At 35.4% G+C, this 21,589-nt stretch overlaps 1 protein-coding gene and 1 pseudogene across 7 annotated transcripts in view; one reads left to right on the forward strand and one right to left on the reverse strand.

Annotated features, from left to right (window-relative positions):
- The window catches only part of DLG2 (discs large MAGUK scaffold protein 2), a 1,894,072-nt gene that overhangs the window by 6,002 nt on the left and 1,866,481 nt on the right, over window positions 1–21,589 (forward strand). For all 7 annotated transcript variants that reach the window (XM_088791538.1, XM_088791536.1, XM_074335659.2 and 4 more), the window contains exon 2: window positions 11,734–11,865. In XM_088791538.1, coding sequence (XP_088647664.1) covers window positions 11,734–11,865 — 132 coding nt within the window. The remainder of the gene's footprint in view (window positions 1–11,733; window positions 11,866–21,589) is intronic.
- On the reverse strand, window positions 8,062–8,287 carry LOC148755819 (cAMP-dependent protein kinase inhibitor beta pseudogene; annotated as a pseudogene).

The raw sequence follows: 21,589 nt of genomic DNA on the forward strand, positions 1-21,589 counted from the left end.
TCACCTCCATTATGAAACAGTTCTCCTGACCCCATTTGTTTTAGGATTTAAGACCAAAAGGAATGATGTACTATAAAGTAGTAAATCCTGTGAAAATGTATTACTAAGTTAACACTTTCAAAGATTATGGGTAAGATTTGTATCCTATTTCTTCTGACGACCTCATCTTGCTAGGTACTGAGGCCATACCGCTGTTAGGGGAAGATTCTGAGGCCTATCATTTTGGAGAGGTATAATATCTTTATCATTTAAAATGTGATAAGACTTGGAATAAACTTGTTAGGTTCTGTTCTATTTAAAATTCCTCAAGGTAATAAACTATGCATTCTTTTAAAAGGTAAAATCGTATATGTATTTTAGGCAATGGCTTTACTTCCATTTATTTATTCAATTATTTATCCACTCAACAAGATTTATTGAATGCTTGTTATGTACCGGGCACTGTGCTAGGAACATATTTTGCAGTGGGAAATGATATTCAGTTTCTGCTTTTATGGTGCTTAAAGTTTATAAGGTGGACAGATGTGGAAACAGACAATTTCAATGTTGTGTTAACACAGGTTAACACTCTGTGTCACGGAAACAGACGGAGAGCACCCACCCTCATCTAGGGGAGTCAGGGAATTCTTTCTGGGATATATGACAGTAAAGATGAGACACAGAAGACCAGTAGAGGTTTACCAGGCAATGTGGGGAATAGTAAGGTGCTGTTTCACATCATTATTTATTTCCTTTGCCACTATATCACCACAGCATCTATCTTCTTCCTCTTCTTCTTCTTCTTCTTCTTCTCCTTCTCCTTCTCCTTCTCCTTCTCCTTCTCCTTCTCCTTCTCCTTCTCCTTCTCCTTCTCCTTCTCCTTCTCCTTCATCATCATCATCAATGGCAGTAATATTGTGGGGAAAAACCTAGACCGATAGTCAGAAGACGTGGCTTCTAGAAGAAGAGACAAGATCAGATGTCACCGAGATGGATTCTCAGTGTATAAACTTAGGTATGTAAGAAATACCCATTTATTTTCTATAGTTAAACTTTATTTCTGAGTCTCAGTCACTGAACGGTAGACAAAATCACTCCACTGTATTTTGAGGTTTTCCCTACTTCTCTGGGGTTATGGTAGAGTTCCACCTGGAATGGGGCTGTGCTCTGGTCATTGATTATGTACACATAATTGCTTTCTCTGAGACATGAGTGTTTGTGTCTAGATAGTGCTTTCTGGTCTGGCAGCGATTTGCTACTTCTAAGACAGGGATTTTTCCCCCCAGAATTTGTTTCTGTTTACTTAGATGCATTGTGACATCATTCCTCTCTGGGGTCTTACTGGCTTCCAGGCAATGCCAGGAAGCAGAGCCTAGATCCCTGCTGCCTTGGGATCCAAAGACTTCTCTCTCTTTTCTTCAGCTGAGAAAATCTTTTTCTAGACTGGCGGGTTTGGGGGTGGGTTATGATATATCTCCCTCTCTCTCTGCGTAAAACAGAGAATCTCTTTTATCTCTGTAACAAACTCTTCTTTTATTCTGAGGCCTTAGGCTTTGGGAAAGCAAAAAGTAGAATGACTTTTTGTCATTTCTGTCCTGGCAAATCCATTTTCTCTCCTGGCAAATCCCTCCCCTGAGGCAATAAAGTACAAAACTAGTTACCCGCTTGAATGAGAAGAAAGGGAATGGGAAAATTTAGAGAAAGGAAAACATTCACATCTCAAAATGCCAATATCCCACATGTACGATCAAGTTGACATGTCTTCTTATGATGATGTCACCAGGTGATCTTCTGGAAATCATGTAATCCTTCTGAACTTTAGTTTCCTTTTCTAAAAGGGGTTTAATACATTTTTCTCCCATAATATATGTTGTTTCTTTTCCACGTCAAATAAGATAATGCATATGAATTTCACTTTTGTAAGGTTAGTTAGTGATAGAATTAGGACCCAGAGCTCATCTAATGCTCTCTTCACTGTATGACTGTGGTGTTCTTTGAACAATTGAAAGGCCTTATGTTGCAATGGAAAGAGCCCCGGGATGGAATCTAGTCTTTACCATCAGCTGGCTATATTATCTAAAGAAAATAAACAGATCGAGTTCCAAATTCCTCATCTTGAAACATGACTATACATACTAATAATACTCACATTTTAGGATTATTATGATAGTAAAACTATCTAGTCCATGTAAAAATTATTTTGTAAGTAGGAGAGTCTGGTCAACTTCTGGCGCAAGCCTGCTTAGATATGGCAAGGACACAACTGCTTACAGACAGGAAATGCCATCCTGTACTTTTTTATAGATTTTGATAGCATTTTTTAGGAGTATTTTTTCTCTTTCAATGATACTAAAGTAATTTGTAAACCATCTAGTATGTACAAAATGACTGTAGTCTTTAGATCTGCCTTAAATCTGGCAATTTTTCCCACAGTTTAAATTCAAGTTTTATCAATTTTTTCCATTTTTCTCATTTACTACAACTGGAATGATGCATATTTCAACATTCAGTTGAAATGTAATTTGCTCTTTTTTACCTTTCTATTTATCACTATTTAATCTTACACTTTTCCCATTGTTCTCTTCAATTCTATAGAAAATATGAAAACATGGCTTATCTGAAAGGTAGTAATGTAAATTCACTATTTTATACTAATATCTCTTTGTTTCAATAGAGGAAATATCCTAATGAACAGGTGTTTGTTGAAGTATATTAAGTATTTTTTTTGGGGGAAAGGGGGGTTGAGGGGATTAAGTATAATTGCTAAGGACAATTACAGAAAAAAGAAACAGTGTGATCCTTTCCCAATAAGTAAAGTTTCAGAATGGCATAATACATAAAAAAGTATGGACTTTGGTGAGAGATAGACCAAGGTTCGAATCCCGGTTCAAGCATTTACTGGTTGTGTAGCGTTGGACTAATTACTTCATTTCTCTCAATTTAAGTTTCCTCATTTGCAAAATGTGTATAGTAGTGTTACATAGGGTTCTTGTAAAGATTGAATAAGGTGATCTATGCAGAATGCTTCGCATTGTTTACCAAATGCTAGCTAATCTTACTAGTAATGACATGACACCTTTGTTTTATCACCTTGAACTGTAACTTTTAATATTAAAAAACTTCTTTATAAAGACCTGATACAAAGGTAACTTTTCTGTTGGCATTCATCATTTTATTATTTTCATATGACTATCCTCAATTTACAAAATAACAGAAACAATGACATCAACAATAAGAATTCAGCTAATAAAATATTTTTATTTGCTAGTCATAATGTCTCATAAGTAACAGTCAAAATTGGGGCTGCAGTTTTGCATATATTCATTAAAAATGGTATGAGAGAAAAGAAAACCTAATTGTTCTTGCTTGTTTTAATTGATATATATCACACTGTAATTAAGGTGATCTTTTTAGAACTTTAAAAAATGGTCACGCTTATCTTCATTTAAAAATCTTTCATGGCTTGTTATTATTCCTCGTTGGGTATAAGGCCAAACTTAACATGGTCTTTGTGGCATCAACTTACTTCCATGTCTTGTACCTCATCATAGCATTATTGCACTCTAATTTACTTTTCACTTTGTTGAAATTTCCTATTTAATTATCTTTACTTTTAGACAAAGATCTCTGAGAAGGTAGAATATTGCCTATCTTGTTCAGTATTGAGTTCCTGATATCTGGAACATAGTAAGATGCTTAATAAATATTTGATCAATGAATGAAAGAATTTATTATTTCTATCTATCAGACTTTTAAAGATGGGACCATTTTCATTTGTATGTTATGAATACAATTTTTAGTAAACACATGTGAAAATTAGTAGTTCAATATGTAACCTTAGATACTAAAATTCAGTGATACATTTTATATCTGATTGGTCATTTTATTTATTTATTTTCATAGAAATATGCTCAACTCTTTCTGGAGGATGAAGGGTGGTATTGTGGAGAGAACACTATACTTAGAATCAAAAGGTTTAGAATTAAGCTTTAAATCCATTATTTAGTAGCTCTGTGATCTTGGATAAGCCACTGTGAATTTCAGTTTTATGTATAACAGGCATAAAATGACTTCTCAGTGATGAGAATCAGATAAGATAATGCATGTAAAAGTTCTTTCTAAACTGTAAAAAATGTTGCATCATATGTAAAGAATTTCATTGTTCTAAATGCTTTGCTCTCAAAGATTTGTTTATTTATCCTTTCCTCTACTATACTTTGATCTTAGTTTTCCTAACATGTACTCTATAATTCTTCTTTGTTTTTTGTTGTGGCGAGTAATTTTGTGTTATCCTTTCCTTCTTTCTAAAAGTTCATTTGTTAGCACTATTGCCATTAGCTGTTTAAAATTATTTATAATGCTATTCTTAAACCTAAAAGAGTTGAACCTTAATTAACAGACACATGATTACCTACAGTTTCACTTACGTAACATTCACTGTATCCTTTGCATTGCACATTTCATGCAAAAAATTTTATACAAAAAATTATTTCCCCCTGTTTCCTCCTGTGCCTACCTTCAGGTAATCCAAATTTAGTTTCATTCTTTCAGTAGATTCAGGAATCCCAGGAAGATAGAGTTCCTTTAACGAAGAAAATAGGAGGATCAAGGCCATTATATTGGCAATTCAGTTGAAAAATTCTCCACTTATACCTGGTTATTTGAATATATTAGTCTTGACTTACTTGGATAATTATTTCAACTTTCCACTTTGTTCAACTTGTAACTATCAACATTTGACTAGGGATTTTTGGCTTGTATAACAGGACGCTTATCATCTTGCTTATTTTGTTGTTGCTTAATTTATTGTTTTTGTATAGGTGTGTAGTTTTAGGTTACTCTCAATCTCAAGCTTTCATTAATCAGAAGTAAGAATTTAAGTGGCGAGAGACAAAGGGCATAATGGAATTGACCCCAGTTGGTGATAAAGGGCAGCCACAATTCTAGTACTAGATGATGGCACTCAAAAGCCTACGTCTGAGAGAGTCTTGACCAATTGACCATTTGTTTTTTTTTTATATTCTAGCGTCTTCTTTTTAGGTGTCAGATTTTTCTCTTACAGACATGAGAGGTATAATAAGCTCTGTTGGTTTAGAGAACATCCAGCATCTTTGAAGCAATACAGTGTCTTCTCTAAGTAGTCAATAAATATGTGTTGAATGAATTAGTGAAAATCTCCTTATGTAGCAAATTATATTTGTGGATGTGGTTATGGGAATGCTATTGATACATTTTATTAAATTTATTAGGGTGACATTGGTTAATAAAAATTATATAGGTTTCAATTGTATAGTTCTATAATACATCTGTATATTGCACTGTGTGCTCACCACCCAAAGTCAAATCTCCTTCATCACCATGTATTTGACCCCTTTTACCCTTTTATGTCTCTTCCCCCACTCCTCTTTCCCTCTGGTAACAACCATACTCTTGTCTGTGTCTATGAGCTTTTTATTGTTTGTCTTGTTTGATTGATTGTTGCTTTCTATTTTATATCCCATATATGAGTAAAATCATATGTTCTTGAATTTTTTGGTCTGACATAGTTTGCTTAGCATGATATTCTCAAGATCTATCCATGTTGTCACAAATGGCAGTATTTCTTCTCTTCTTATGGCTGAGTAATATTCCATTGTATATCTGAACCCCATCTTTATCCACTCATCTATCAAAGGACACTTGGATTATTTCCAAGTCTTGGTCAACGTGAATAATGCTGCAATGAACGTAGGGATACATATATCTTTACAAATAAATGTTTTTAAATTTTTTGGGTAGATACTCAGAAGAGGGACTGCTGGGTCGTGTGGTAACTCTATTCTTAATTTTTTTGAGGAACTTACATACTGGCTGTACTAACTGGTTTTCCATAGTGGCCGTGCCAACTTACATTCCCACCAGCAGTGTATGATGGTTCCTTTTTCTTGACAGCCTCTCCAACACTTATTACTTGTCTTGTTGATAATAGCCATTCTAACAGGTGTGAGGTGGTATCTTATTATGGTTTTGATTTGCATTTCCTTAATAGCTAGTGAAGTTGAGCATCTTTTCATATATCTGTTGGCTATTTGTGTTTCCTTGGGAGAGGTGCCTGTTCAGGTACTCTGCTCATTTTTTAATTGGATTGTTTGTCTTTTTGTTGTTGAGTTGTATGAGTTCTTTATATATTTTGGACATTAACCCCTTATCGGAGATGTTGCTTGCAAATTATTGATACATTTTTGAGAACTGACACAAGAATAAAAGATCAGAATAAGTGAATACCCACAAAAATGCCATAGAAGTGAAAAAGAGCTTAAAAATTATAATTTAGAAAAAAAAGAAAAAAGAGAAATAGATGCTTGGAACTTAGAAAATTTCCAAAAACTATCTAACAAATGAAGAAATGAAAAAGACTGAAACTTGAGGCACTAGAGATAATCAGATAATTACAGTCCAAAGATACATATAAGTACTGAGGGATATATAGTATAATTATATCATTAATTATTTACATTAGTAGTTAGGAATGGGTTAGAAGGTGAGGTCAGTAAGCCACTGTCATTTCATCGTTTAATTATTGATGAAATAGGAATTCAAATATTTGTCCTTGATTTAAAGTGTTGTTAAAAATATTATGATGATGATAAAGTATGAAATTATTTTAAAATTATTGAAATTAATTTTAAAATGTTACTAATTTTAAAATTAATTTTATGAAATTATTAAACATTATTAAATTTGTGTAAATTTTTAATAAAAACATTAAAGTCCTATGCAGATGTATTAGAGAGGTCTCCCTATGCATCCATATTCATTTTTATATTTCTAACCTTTGTAAAAAAACTAATTATACGATGTCGTCCATTCATTACTGCTGATTGAAATTCTCCTTTCTTTTGAGAGAGTAAGCTTGAAATTTGCTGTATCATATGGAAGTATTAGGGAAGACTTCATTGATAAGGTGACATATGAGCAGAAATATGAAAGAAGTGAAGGCACAAGCTTTACGGATATTTGAGGAAAGAATGTTTAAGCAGAATAGCAAGTATAGAGGCCCGGAGAGTTCTTGTATATTGAGAAAGAGCAGAGAGACCAGTGTGGTTGGAGTAGACTGAGCCAGAGGAGAGATGTAAGAGCTGAAGTCAGAGAGGCAGCCTTTGCTGAGGGAAATGGGGACTCTCTGGAGGGTTTGAGTTGAGGAGTGGTGTTATGTGACTTATGATCTTTTTGGCTGCTGTGTTTAGAAATGACTGTAGGAGAGCAAATGTGACCACACATAGACTAGTAGGAGGTTACTGCAATAATGCAGGGGATAGCTGATGGTGGCCTGGACCAGAGTTGGTAGCACTGGAGGTGGGGAGAAGTGATAGGATTCTGCATATAATTTGATGGTAGAGCCAATTGGATTTACTGATGAATTAGATCTAGGGAATCAGAGAAGGAGAAGAATGAATGATGACTCCAATGATTTTTGGCTTGAACAGTTAGAAGGATCAGAGATGGAGAAAAATGCAGGAGAAGTAGATTGGGGGTGGTGGATAAGATCTGGAGTTCAGTTTTGACAAGTTAAGTTTGAGATGCTTCCATTTCCAAATGGAAATGTTGATTATACAGTTGGATATGAGTCTGGATTTCAGGGTAAAGGTCTGAGCTGCAGATATAAATTTGGGAGTCTTGAGAGTACTGATAGTATTTGAAGCCAGGGGACTAGATAAGGTTGCCTAGGGAGTAAGAATAGATAAAATATCCAGATGTTTAGAGGATTGGGGACTGAAGAGGACCAGTAAAAGTGATTGAGAAGAGGCAGCCATGATATAGGGGGAGAAGCTAGAAGAGAGTGCTGCGATGGAAGCAGTGGTGTGCTGGAATAGACTCACACCTACTTGCAAGAGCCTATTTTTACATTTTCAATAAATTTGCAAACTAATTTTTTAAAAGAATGATAGTGAAATTCAATTAATAGACATGTTACATACTTGTACATGTTGCTTAGGACTGCAATGTTACCATAGTCACTAGCAGATCGAACATCTTAGGAAAGCAGAGCCATTAAATCTTTCAATGTACAGAAATTCAGCAATTTTGATAGGTTATGAACCTTCATTTTAGGGGCTTTTCCAATTGATCTTGTGTTGTTTCTTCATCTTTCTTTTTTACATCTTTCTGGAGAGGGCCTCCAGTTTGAGGGGCGACTCTGAGGATCTGCCTGTCCCAGCAGAACCCTGTCCCAGCAGAACCCAGCATTCTGATGGCCTGCCCTTGCTGAAGATGCAACACTGTTTACCACAGGTTCCACATCAGTCATGTTTGATGCATCTGTCCTCATAGCAACATCTTCTGTTCTGCTTTTCTATGGATGAATCAGCCAACTCAGCATTTACAGGCTGATTTTAAACACAGCCATTTAAAAATGAAATTATATAAGCTTACATTAAATATTAATAAATTATATGAAAAGTAATACTCAAAACTCATCACTTCCTAATTAATTTTTTTACATTTTTGGTACCATGTATGCTCTTTAGGTTATTTACACCTATTGCTCTGTATGATGGAAAAGCTATGTGATGGTGCGCTGCTGGGCATCTCTTCCCAAGTCTGCATTCAGTGACGTCATGTGGATAGCTTGAAATTGGCCATGGTGGGAATATTAACACCTTGGAAATTGCAACTGCTACAAATCAAGGCTTGATTTATTGTTTTCCTAATGAGAAAGTGATAAAATGTTAATAATGCAAATGCAAGTTAAAAGTATATTATGTGTGTAGTGTTTACATTGTGGTTAGCACAGAAATTGAGCAAATATTTGTTTGCTATGCGAAAATTATCTGATTCAACAAAGAAATCACATCATTGGTGAAGGAGTGAGTGAAGCTTTATCACATAAGCCATCTTTGTTGTTTCGTTTCATCTTACTCATTAATGTAACAGAAGAAAATATCAAGTAACATTCCTATTGGAACTACTCATTCATCAATTACAACCCTAAATTGGCTACGATTATATGAATTTGGCAAAAATATTCTTGAGAATCAACTGACTATATAGAATTTATAATAAGAAGGTGGATATTTTGTTTGTACATTTCATATTACACATCCTTTATACCAGTAAAATTTATAGTAATAAATTTACAGATGTATTGATGCACACTTTTTTTCCATTTTTTTAACCCATAGAACTGGTTGTAAAACATTTACCAGTATACCTCTGCTTTGACGCCTAGTGAAGAAAGTGTTTAAGGACTGCAACAGTATTAAATGCTGCTGTTGGTCAAGTGAGATGACTAAGAATCAAACGCTGGATTTAGTAATGTGGAGATGATAGATAGGTAATTTGACAAAAGCTATTTTCATGGAATTACAGGAAAAAAAGTCTGAGTAGAGTGGACTCAAGAAAGAATGAAAGGAAAAGAAGTAGAGACAGTAAGTAATTCATGGAGTTTTGCTATAGAAGAGAATGCAGAAATAGGGACTATAATTAGTTGGAGAAGAATGGATAGTAAAGTTTTTTTTTTTTAAATCACTGATATTACAGTGTATTTGTATGCTGATGGGAATGATTGAATGGAGAGGAAAACAACTGATGATGGAGCAATGTCCTTGAGTAGGCTAAAGAGAAGAGGTTCAGGTGCTCAAGTAGAGGTGCTGGCTGTAGAGCGAAGCACAAATATTTTATCTACAATAACAGAAAGGAAGGAAAATATAGGGGTGCAGTTACAGGTAAGTCAGTAGATATTACATTAGGAGCTTGTGGAAGTTCTCTTCTGATTTTCCATGATATACGTAGGAAGCCAGATCATCAGCTGAGAACGGCTGTGGGGAAGAACAGCTGGAAGGTTTAGGAGAGAGGAAATAAGAAATAAAGTGCTCCATAAATATGAACTGTTGTGATTATAATTGGTATCTAGTCTGTGAAAAGGTTAGATTGGAAGGGGGAGAGGGCTTTTAAAATTTAAAGACTATTGAGTTGTCTTTGTGGTAATCATTTCACAATGTATACCTATATTAAAACTTCACATCGTATACGTTAAATCCATACTGTTCTATTTATCAATCATATCTCAGTAAAGCTGGAAGAAAAAGAATGAACCTCAAAGCTGGGCAATTTTGATGAAGATCCATCATATGCTTTGAAAACATAAGGTAAGAAGAGAAGGTCAGGTGGAGAAGCGCCAGGAACACCATTGCAGGCAGTGCCACTCATTCAAAGTAAAGCTCTTACTCATGGCAGAGTCTGGGCAAAGGATGAACTTGGGGAAAATCGATGATAATTCCAGTTGGCTTTCACTCCAGATGAGACCCATAAGAAATCATTTTTGTAAATGTGCCTTGTGTATTAAAAAGTTTGCATATATTAATTCCTCAGACAGTCACTCCTTAAACAGAGAGAGAACAAATAAAAAAATGCATAAGTCATAAAACTAGGAAATTACTGGTCACTTCAATTGTTGCCATTTTCTTCAGAAGCTTTCTAAGCATAATTTTACAAAACACTAGTTGGTGATGAAAGCAGTTGTTCACTGGTTAAGGTGAGTCTTGCCCTCTCTCGTAATGCATTTCAGGTCTGAGTAAATCAGTCACCGTTTTTATATTCTTTGTGGTACATAAGGATTGTTTAGTTAAAAGCATGTCACTTGACATTCTCCAAGTACATCGTCATGTTGGAACAATAAAGTTAAATCTTCTCATAAAAAAAAAAAGACCATTGTTATCTATTACACACAAAGGCATTGTCTCTCTTGTGACTTTTTCAAGGATATTTTGTGTTGTGAGGGGTAAAGACATGTATTGAAGAAGCCATGATATAACAGTATGTATTAAGAATGCCTATGGTGTTTGTGTATGCAAAATGGTTTGGAAGAAGGGGGATAGCAATTACTTTAAACTGTCAGAAATGGCTTTATGGAAGAGAGAGCATTTGAGTTACGTCTAACTTAAGGAAAGGTCGGTTTTCAGTTGACTTGTTGATTGCTTTCTATATGCTAGACATCATAGTAAGTATAGCATAATTTAATCCTATGACCTGTGAGGAAGTTAAAGCTCAGAAAGGCTAGCTTGTTAAAAATCACACACAGTAAGTAGATTTTAGACCTAGATCTAGTTGACAACAAACCCTTTCCAATATTGCACACTGATTCTAGGGAGAGATAGTGGTATGGGGGAGCACATTCCAATAAGGGAGCAGTAGGAACAAAGAAAAGTGCAAAGGTAAGAAGTAGAGAGAGAAAGTGTGTGTGTGTGTGTGTGTGTGTGTGTGTGTGTGTGTGTGTGTGTAGTGGGCAGTGGAGGGGGAAAGTGAGTAATCCAATGTGACTTGGGCACTGTGTGTGTGTGTGTATAAAGAGGGTGGAAAACATAGTGGGAAATGAGGCTGAAAATACAAGTTGTAAAAAGATCATGGGAGGGGGATCTTGCAGGTCGAGTTAAGGAATCTGGACATTATTTTGTAGGAAGTCATCAATTTTCAAATAATTTTTCAGACAAGAGAGAATCACGTCTGCTATGTGATCGTCACTTGGCCAGCTTTGCTCTCAGGACTTTTGTTTCATAGTTTCAGGTTCTTTTGGAAGACAGGATTCTAGAAATAAAAGTGGGTTCTTAAAATTAAGAGTTGAATGTCCTTCTCAATTTCATGTGGTAGTTTATGGAATTTATGATTTATTAAATTATTTTGTGTCATGAAATTAAGAATACAACTATGGGATAGTTTAGTGTTAGCTTACTATTTTTCTAAGGTCATAAGATAGAATTTTAAAATCATGTTTTTCAGATACTGACCGAGCTTTATCGTTGCTGGAAGAGTACTGCAAAAAATTAAGGAAACCAGAAGAGCAGCAGTTGAAAAACGCTGTTAAAAAGGTGATGGGTATATTTAGGAGCAGCTTATTCCAAGCTTTGCTAGGTATGTATTAAAAAATTATGTATTATTGTAATGGTCAAAATTGGGCTTAATAGCTTAAGTAATGTGGTCAGAGAACCTGATGTTAACCAAATTTAAAACTGGAATAATTTTTCTTTATAGTAGAAAAAAAAGATTTGTTTTTTTTCTTATTTAAAGCTAACCTAAAAAGAATTATTATAGGATAGAAATAAAGTGTAGATTATTAAAAAACATACATGTTGAAAGACTGTTTTGTATAGGAAGGAAAGTTTACACAGGAAAAAAAAATCTCACTACTTTGTTACAAAAAATTGAGGACAAATATGGTAGGGAAGGAAATTGCCTTCTTCTAGAGAAGGAATTGCCAGCACGAAAAAATGATGGGTCACATTCTACTCAGAATCACAGTTCTACTTTTATTCTCTTCTTAAAACAAAAACTAAAATACTCTTTTCCTCGACTCATGAAAGTTTATGATCCAAATTAAAATGTATATTGATTAAAATCTCAGTGCTTTGGAATTTTTTTTGTCAATTTGCCATGAAGCTAACTATGTAATGTTTAACTTTATGTTTATTCTCTAATTTATTAAAGATTGTGAAGAAAATCAGGGATACGGTTTATTTATGTGTGTCTTTATACATATATCTTTTGCATTTATGCAGATAACTTTTAATTCTTTTTTCATGATATTTTGAGTTAAAATAAAGTAGCAAAAGATATAAACAAATACCTCCCTTCAGCAAAAACAACCAACTAACTAAATAATTAAAAAAACAACAACCCTCAATTATATTGTATAATTTACTGGGCTTCACTAGTACATTTTCAAGAAATAACTGAGTCTACTAGATATTATTATTACTTTTTCATGTGTCGCAGTTATTGATATAAGAAAACCTAAAAACAGGAATTTATGAGGTTTAGTCTTGAAAATATTTTATCTTTATTGTAAATGTCTACACATTGACAAAAATTCTAACTTTATGTTCTGAATATAATTTTGAAAACCATTACATTCTGAAAACTTGAAAATCAGTCTATTGAATAAAAAATAGAAGAAAAATGCTTTATAGGATTATTTTGCCTGTGGATTAAGTTCTTTATAATATTCTCTTATGGCTTGTAAGAATTAATGACACAAATAACTATAATCATCTTAGCTGGTATTAAATAAAAACAATGCTAAATGGACTCTTGCAGAATTTAAATCAATCCTTTCATTAGAGAATGGCAGTTTAGAGAACAATTTTTAAGCCACAAATTTCTCAATTAAAAATTAGTAGTTTCATCTAGTTGATAATTAGTAAAGGACATTAACTGAATAACAATATCTCCAAATAGATTTATATGATATTTTTAGCTAAGACTAGCTAAGTCTTTGGAGAGTTTGAGTTTTTGAACTTGATTTAGGAAGTGTGTAGTTGGATGCTTTAGATAATTCTATACTTTGATAATTTAACCATTTGGTATCACAACATTATTATGTGGGGAATAAAAGGGAAAATGAATCACAAAGAATTGCATTTTGTAATTGTTTTGAGTGAGTGATAAATATCTTGACAAAAAGCCTATGGCCTAGTTTGAATTTCCCTAAAAAATGAGAGACAACAATAATCTGTAAAAAGCTGTTATATAAGTAATCCTGTTGTTCAGCTTTGAATGGATAGATTTGTTTGGCTGGTTTTTAAAAGTCGTTTTGGGATAAACTAGACTGCAAAGAATGGAGCGACATTATACAACAATTTCTGTTCAATTCTATGTGGGTTGCTAAATGCTATTACTAATTTATTGCTATTGAATATTTGAGTGGTCTCACTGTACATTTTCTTTAAGGACACAAAAGAAGAAAAACCATGTAGCCCTGTGCGTCCTGAAAAGGATTATATTTTTATAAATAAATAAGTAGGGAGACATTGATAAATAGAGTATTGTTTAAGACTCTATGTAGCCCTGTGCATCCTGAAAAGGATTATATTTTTATAAACAAGTAGGGAGACATTGATAAATAGTGTATTGTTTAAGACCTATAACTTGCTTTTTGTTTGAACCAATTCCTTTCACCACTTTGTTTGTTACCAGTAAGGGAAGATAGTGAGTGGCTTCAACCATTGTTCTGAGATTTAGATAGCCAGTACATTGAAATAACTTGCATGAATCTCAATTAACTGAAGAAATAGAATGTAATCATAATGCAGAAACCCAACACAAATGGATAGTAAAGTAAAATATTGTTATTGCAGAATATGCTATAACATTGACGTGATCAGGAAACCAAGCCTTCTTTCTACAGATGAAAAAATCACTTTGAAAATGAATGCTACCCTTCTTTGTGGTCCTTCATCATATGCTTAACAACAACACCAACAAAGAATGCTAATATGTCAGAGATGGCATAATCTTTGAGGACAGAATTCTGTTTATCTAACTTTGACTAGTATTTTAGTGCACCAAAGCATTATATAAAGGTGTTCAGTGATAATAGGGTGGAAGCTGGTAACAAAGGTATTGGGATTTTTATTTTTTATTTTTAAAGTATAACTTTATCTGATTATAAACGTAATATATGCTTTTTCTGGAAAATTTTAAAAATAAAGAAATTAAAAGAACAATATAAAATCCAATGGTAAGATACATTGATTGGTCTTATGGTAAATAGCACGATAGATGATAAGCATAGAGATGAACTGTTTGATTGACGTCCTCCTTGCTTCTAAAGTCCCTGTATTTTGCTTTTATTTTCCATCTTCCAGGAACTGACAGTGGAAAAAGACACTTTTAATTTTTTAACAGTTAGTAATGAGTGTTCATGAATGCACACACACACACAAAAATGCCTAAAACAGCAGTGCTGGAAGCTGCACAGTTAGATGGTTAGGCTTAGGGTGACATCTTGTGGTAATACTGAGGAAAAAGTTTCGTCTCCAATGGATAATTACAGTTTCATGATGAATGCATTATTAACACCTCAGAATTTGAATAGAAGTGAATTGAAATTCCATGATACTGTACAAATTAATTTGACTTTCTTTTTATTTAGTATAGCTGAACAATTCATATTTTGAAGGCTTTTCGGGTATTTGTTCTTCATTTAGGTGATAAAGGAGCAAGATGAAATGCTTTTATTACTTTTATACTTCTCTTTCAGATACTTTGAAAATTTAAATTTCACTGTATCATGTTTGAGGAGGAACTTTTGGGAAAGCTTTAGAAGACAATGGACAGTAAAGTGGTATTTTCCTTAAAACCCTGCCAGTAACAACATCTTAAGAAAAGTACTATCCTGCTTTATGGAGGCTGGCATGTCAGACTTTGTGTTAGAGTAGAATACTTCTCATTCCCATAAAGTTTAACATGGATCCCATGGATATTTGAGGGATGAGACAGTAGATAACCACATTTTGGGATTTATCACCTCCTGTTGACACCTTCTGCCATGCCCCTACTTGCTAGCAGCTTTAAGCAGCCTGTCAGCATTTTGTTCATCGTACCATAAAGCACTATTACATTGCCTTTGATAAGTTGAATATATTTTACCCCCTTCAACAGACTGTGTGTAGCTTGAGAGTTGAAGTTATATCCAATTAAATTTTGTACCACCGGTATGTGGACCTTTAATAATAATAGGCCGTCGATAAATTTTGTTTATTCATTTACTTAACAGTTATTTTAAAATACCTGTTATGTGTTAGACATTGTGGTAGGCAATGGGGATACAACAGTAAACTATAGAAGAGAGACTGGTCCTTGTCCGATGGGTAAGTGAGAGCAATCAAGTGGAGGAAAAGAAACTAGGTATGCAGTTAATTACTTAATTAGGTATGCAGTTAATTACTTAAACATAGTTGTGACAAGTGCTACAAAATCAATATGTATAAGTGCTTTATTACATTTTAGTTTGAATTAAAAAAGAACATATTTTTTCAATATAATCATTCTAACATAATATTTTTATTTCAAAATAACATCTATGTGAAAGCATCATAGTTATTTGGTCTTAATCATTCATTGTTAATGTATAATTTGACAGTTTAGATTGGATGTCATCAAGAGGATTAACTGCCATTCTTGGCTCCCCACTTTGTGTATTTGCTGCAGGATTTATGTCACCAGATGGCACCATTTAACTAAATTTATGTATTTGGGATGCTTATAAGGCTGGTTGTTTTTAAATGAAGGATGCTTTTATTTGTGCCGTAGCGGAAATAGGCAAAATTAATGTATTTTGATGGCATATGAGACTTCTATGCAGAGTAAGGTAATGCACCCCTTCCCCCCCAAAGTTTGTGAGAGCACGAAAGCCTCTGGTGATTTCTGCTAAGTACGTAATAAATGAAAATTTGGTTCTGATCACTATCTCTAATAGATGGTAACTGGCAAAAAAGCAGAACACAGTAGGTTTCCCCATGTAAGTTTTCCTATAGCCAGCATAGTAATATTATGAATATTTTAGTCTTGAATTTAAGTTTCCAATGTAGGGACTTGATATACATAATAACAAAAATGTAGAGAAGATTCTAAAAGATTTTAGGAATAAGCCCTTTCAAGATGTCTTGAAATATTATGGCAATAATATATTAAAAAAAATTTTGTCAATAGAGTATGTGTTCTGTGAGCTGTAGAACTAACATGACTAATAGAACATGATGTAGATGTTCTTTCTTAGTATAAACATTCATCCCAAGGAAATGAATACTTATTACTTTCTTGGTTGAAAACTTTCTTAATTCTTTTCCTATCTTTAAGCAGAGTGAGTCACTTTCTCCCTTATGTTCCTGTAGTGTTGGTTGACATATCTGGGGCAGCACATTACGTTGTATTATTGTTCATTGATTACATGTTGGTCTCCCTCAGTAGACAGTGAGCATCTTAAAAGCAGGCACTGGTTCTAATTCAGTGTGGAGCACAGTGTTTGCCATGGAATATTCATTCCATCATCATTAATTTCTTTCATTTGACAAAATGTATTTGAACTCCCTCTAAGAGACAGTGTGTTTGGCTCTAAGGATTTAGTGACACGAGATGGGGACTCTTTTCATGGAGCTCATGACCTACTAAGGCAGACAGACGTTAAACAAATAGATACAATTGTGACAAGTACTTTGAAATAAATAGTTACTTGGATTAAACAGTAAAATCATAAGGAATTACTCGAACTGGTCAAATTCATAGTATTGTATTATGTTTGTTTAAAAATGGTTAGATACTATTTATTAACTGAAACCTTCTAGTAGTTATCTGTTATCCTTGGAATTAAATTTGGACTTCTGCCTTGTAAGGCTCCCCATCGCCTCTGTCTCGTCTCTTACCACTCTTCCCTACTCACTATTCTCTAGGCACACTGGCCTTCTGTCTGTTTCTAAATGCTGCCCAGGACATGTTCACTTGCTTTTCTTTTGTTTGGCATACTTTTCCACCCAGATCTTTTTGCCTTATTGGCTTATCTCCTCATTTCGGTCCCAGTGCCTCTAAAGTGCCTTTCCCCATCACTCCCTACCTCCATCTCACCCTGAGTCACATCTATCACATTGCCTGTTTTGTTTTGTCACTGTATGTATCACTATGAGAAATTTTATTTATGTGTTTTTTTGCATGACTTTCTGCACTGGAATGTAGATTCCATAAGAGCAGCTGTTTTGCTTGTCTTATTCATTGCTGTATTTTTTATATTAGCTTAGTATCTAGCACATAATAGCCACTAAATAAATATTTGTTAAATAAATGGATGAATAATTGAGTGTTGGTGCATGCCTCATACTGTGTTAGATTCTTGTTTAAGTTTGAAACATACTAACTTGGAAGGCGCAGAAAGCTTATGCAAGTAGGGTTTTATTTTTGCTGCGTAAGGAGAAATCTGAAGGTAGGCAGTTGTTGGCATTAATGCAGCATCTCAGGGAAGTTCTGGTCCATGCCTTTGCTAAATGGGAATTCTAACATGACCTCAAGGAGGAATACAGTAGCAGTAGAGCCCAAGGTGACTGTTGTCAGCTAGACAGAGCCCCAGGGAGCTTTGCCTGAGCCAAAAGAAAGGACACCAGCTCTTACCAAACAGACTTCTGCATCAGAGGCCAGCAGTCTGCTCAGTGACCAGATGAACAGGGACACTGATGAAGGACCAGAGGAGCCAAAGGACAGCATGTAGATCCAATGAACCCGACCTACCTATCTCCACCGCTAAAACTATGATGGTAGATAAACTGTATTACACGGCCCCCCTTCCCCAACTGTCTACCCATGCAATTGGGCATTATTTTAGAGAGCGATAAGCAGGAGAGGGATGAACTGTGTGAATGAGCAGCTTGAGCTAAGAGAAACTGTTTAAATATTGAATCAGTCTGTACACTGAATTGGATGGTCACTTTTCTCCATTGACCAGGGATTGAAGCAGCTGGATAAACCACAGGCACAGGGAAGAGCTATACGTTTTGTTTTCAGATCCATGCTATGCTGGACCTTGTATGTGTGAGCTCACGTACTAAAGTATAGGTCTCAATGTCGATTCTTACCTTTTCATACCCTTTCAAATTTGGTATTGAGCATTGGAAAGAATTAACCACAAGAAGGAACAATGGAGAAAGAAGTAGTCACAGGTATCTCATAGGAAAGGCTTCTCCTTCATCCTGTTAGTTCTGGCTCCTGGTAAAAGATAGAAGCGAGGGAGGATGAGGGAAACTGGTCTGCCTTAGTTTGTTTTCCTGAGTCAGTCCTAAGAGTTGCTTAAGAAAACATTTATCGTCAGCCTTGTTGGTTGCTTAGAAGCTATGGAACTTCTTAGGCTACTTTAGGAATTCAAAACATTCCAATAATAGCCTACAGATATACCATGTAGAATAAATTTTGGTGCAGGATACTTCCATTTCCCAAATTTTAGTATTTATAATTGTAACATGGAAGAGGTGAGGTATTGCAATGGCCTTCTTTATAAATGTGGACGATTAGGGAGATGAATAGTGACTCTGCATATTGGACAAAGGTTATAGGAAAATGGACAGTAATAGTCATGTAATAATTTTATACTTTCAAATTTGAATTATTGTCATTATTTTGGCTTTGTTTGTGGGCAATTTATTCCTTGGATCAGTTCCTTTATCTCCTTTCTAGTAGTAATCTCTTCCTTCACATCACATCTACCCACTCTTATGTTTTACTCTGTATCTTAACATTATTAATAACCACACTCCTTTAAAGTCTCCACTCTCTGACCACCACTCATCACCTGCTATTGATCCAGCTTATTTCTGTATTTCCCATGTCAATCATTCTTTGATGCCATAAACATTGCTGAACCATCAGCCCTGTACATTTTCATGATCTACTACCATAAGTCTTCCTGTCCCTCCCTACCGAGTTTAGAATACATGATTCATTGCTATAATTACTAATCTGCATGTATATTCAATATCATTGTTGTTCCCTCCATCTGCTGGCAAAAACCACCTCTGGTTAAACCCATCTATGTCTATTCCATGCCTGCACCAATGCTGTCAAATGTGGCTGGAACACAACCTTGTTAACTGGTTTCACTTAAAACTTATGACCAAAGCCTTTAGATTTCCCTGGGCAGTTCACTTTCTTGTTCTCACAGGGAACATGTCATACTTTCTTTCTCTGCAAATGCAATACACCTCACCTTCTTCAAAACTGACTTCTGACCTTTCTTCTTATTTTATTGAGACAATAAAAACAATCAACAGAGAACTTCCTCATCTTTTCACCACTTAATCTACCAACCTACCAACATCTGTATCCATATACTCTGCCTTCCCTTTTATTAAAGTGGATAAACTGTCTCTGCTCTGATCTAAGGCCAAAGCCTGCTCTTGGATAAAGTGTCAAGTCAGAATCCTGGAAGGAGCAGAAGGCTGCCTAAAAGAGTTTAATGAAGAATCTGTTTACAAAGATCTGGGCAGAGTTAGGGGGACTCACCAGGGATGGAAGCACTTGGGGAGTAGGAACAGTGAGCGTCCTGAAGGCGCAGAGAGAGGGAGCTGTTACTGGCACACAGAGCGCTATAACCATTGCAGGCAGCTGCCTGACAGAGCTATGGTTTTGGGGGGAAGACCACTGCCAAACCACGGCTCCGGCTCAGCAAGGAGAGAGCTGGGAGCATAGACATTCCAACCTCTCCTTCCTCCCTTCTGTGATCTTCTACTGGGACTTCCCATTAGTGGACCCCGATTGGAAGCCAGCAGACAAAGGAGCTGGGTGCTATAGTCTGTTGAATTCAGCTTCCCAGGGCACAGAGCAGAGTGGGTAAGGGAAAAAAGATGATTTGGAAGGGCAAGTGGAGAAGATTCATGACAGGTTATATCCCAATTTTTCCTCATTTACTCAAATAACACGCTACTATAATTCTCCTTCTCTTTGCAGTTAATTTACCTTCCTATTCAATTATCCCTGTTAGCACACAAACATATCCTCTTAAAGAAACAGTTTAGAATTAGGTTAAGAGCGTGGCCTCTGGTGCCGGATTGCCTGGGTTTGATCCTGATTCCTCTTCCACTTACCACTTGTGTGACTCTGGGCAAGTTTCATAACCACTCTGTCCCAATTTCCCTCTCTGTAAAATGATCATCATAATAAAAGTACTTACATTGTAGGGTTGTTGTGAGGTTAAATAAGTTAATATATGTATTGCATTTCAGACAATGCCTAGCATATACCAAGTGTTTGCTATTACTGTCATCTTTAAAATCTATTCTCTTCATCTGTCATCTCCCTTCACCTTGTCTTCCCTTCTCATCTGGCTTCTGTCTGAGTTGGCCAATGGAAGGCATTAACAGATTAGAAAATGGGGAGGCAAGAGAGGTTGGAATATTTTTTCTTCTGGCCCCCTTCCTGCTGGGCTATGATTTAGCAGTGACTGCATTCTTTTACTTAAGACCACAGTTCCTGTCATGTATCCCTTTGCCCACTTCTCTAATCCCCTCTTGAACAAACTTTATTACAAGAGTTGTTTTTACTCCCAGTCTATGCTTCTTCGTCTCCCATTTTCTCTTGAAGCTACTCCACTTTGGGCTCTTGTCCTCTCCATGCTAATGAGATTGTACTGGCAAAGGTTATTGTGATATAATATAAATCATATGATTTATAAGGAATATCTATTTGGTCATTCAGGTGACCAAAATATAATTCTCATATATATTTGTTTTTTTGTTCACTGTTCCTGGCTCACAACTCCTAAAATCCTTGGGATTTCCTGTGATAAGAGCAATAGGTATCTTTTGTTATGTTAATGAGGTGACTTTTGGGAAGATCTTTGGTGACTTAAGGATGGGGGCTTCTTGCCTCCAAAACAACCATGTAATTAGAGGTTTGCAACTTTTGGTCTTCCTCCTCACCTCTGGAGGGGAGAGGGGCTAGAGATAGAGTTTGGTTGCCAATGGCCAATGATTTAATCAATCATCCTATTTAATGAAACCTCCATAGAAACCCAAAAGGTTCGGGTTTGGAGAGCTTATGGGTTGGTGAACACTTGGAGATTCGGGGAGAGTGGGGCTCCTAGAGACGGCAGGGAAGCTCTGCACCCTTTCCCCATACCTTGCCCTATGCATCTCTTCCATCTGATGTTTCCTGCCTATATCCTTTTGTAATAAACCAATTATCTATGAACTGGTAAAATATTTCTCTGAGTTCTATAAGACTCTCTAACAAATTAATGAAACCCAAGGAAGAGGGCATGAGAACCTCTGATTTACAGCCGATTGGTCAGAAGTACAGGTAACAACCTGGCCTTGAAATTGGC

Source organism: Rhinolophus sinicus, chromosome 14, assembly GCF_057876585.1.
Source record: "Rhinolophus sinicus isolate RSI-liver-muscle chromosome 14, RSI-T2T, whole genome shotgun sequence".
Classification (NCBI taxonomy): Eukaryota; Metazoa; Chordata; class Mammalia; order Chiroptera; family Rhinolophidae; genus Rhinolophus; species Rhinolophus sinicus.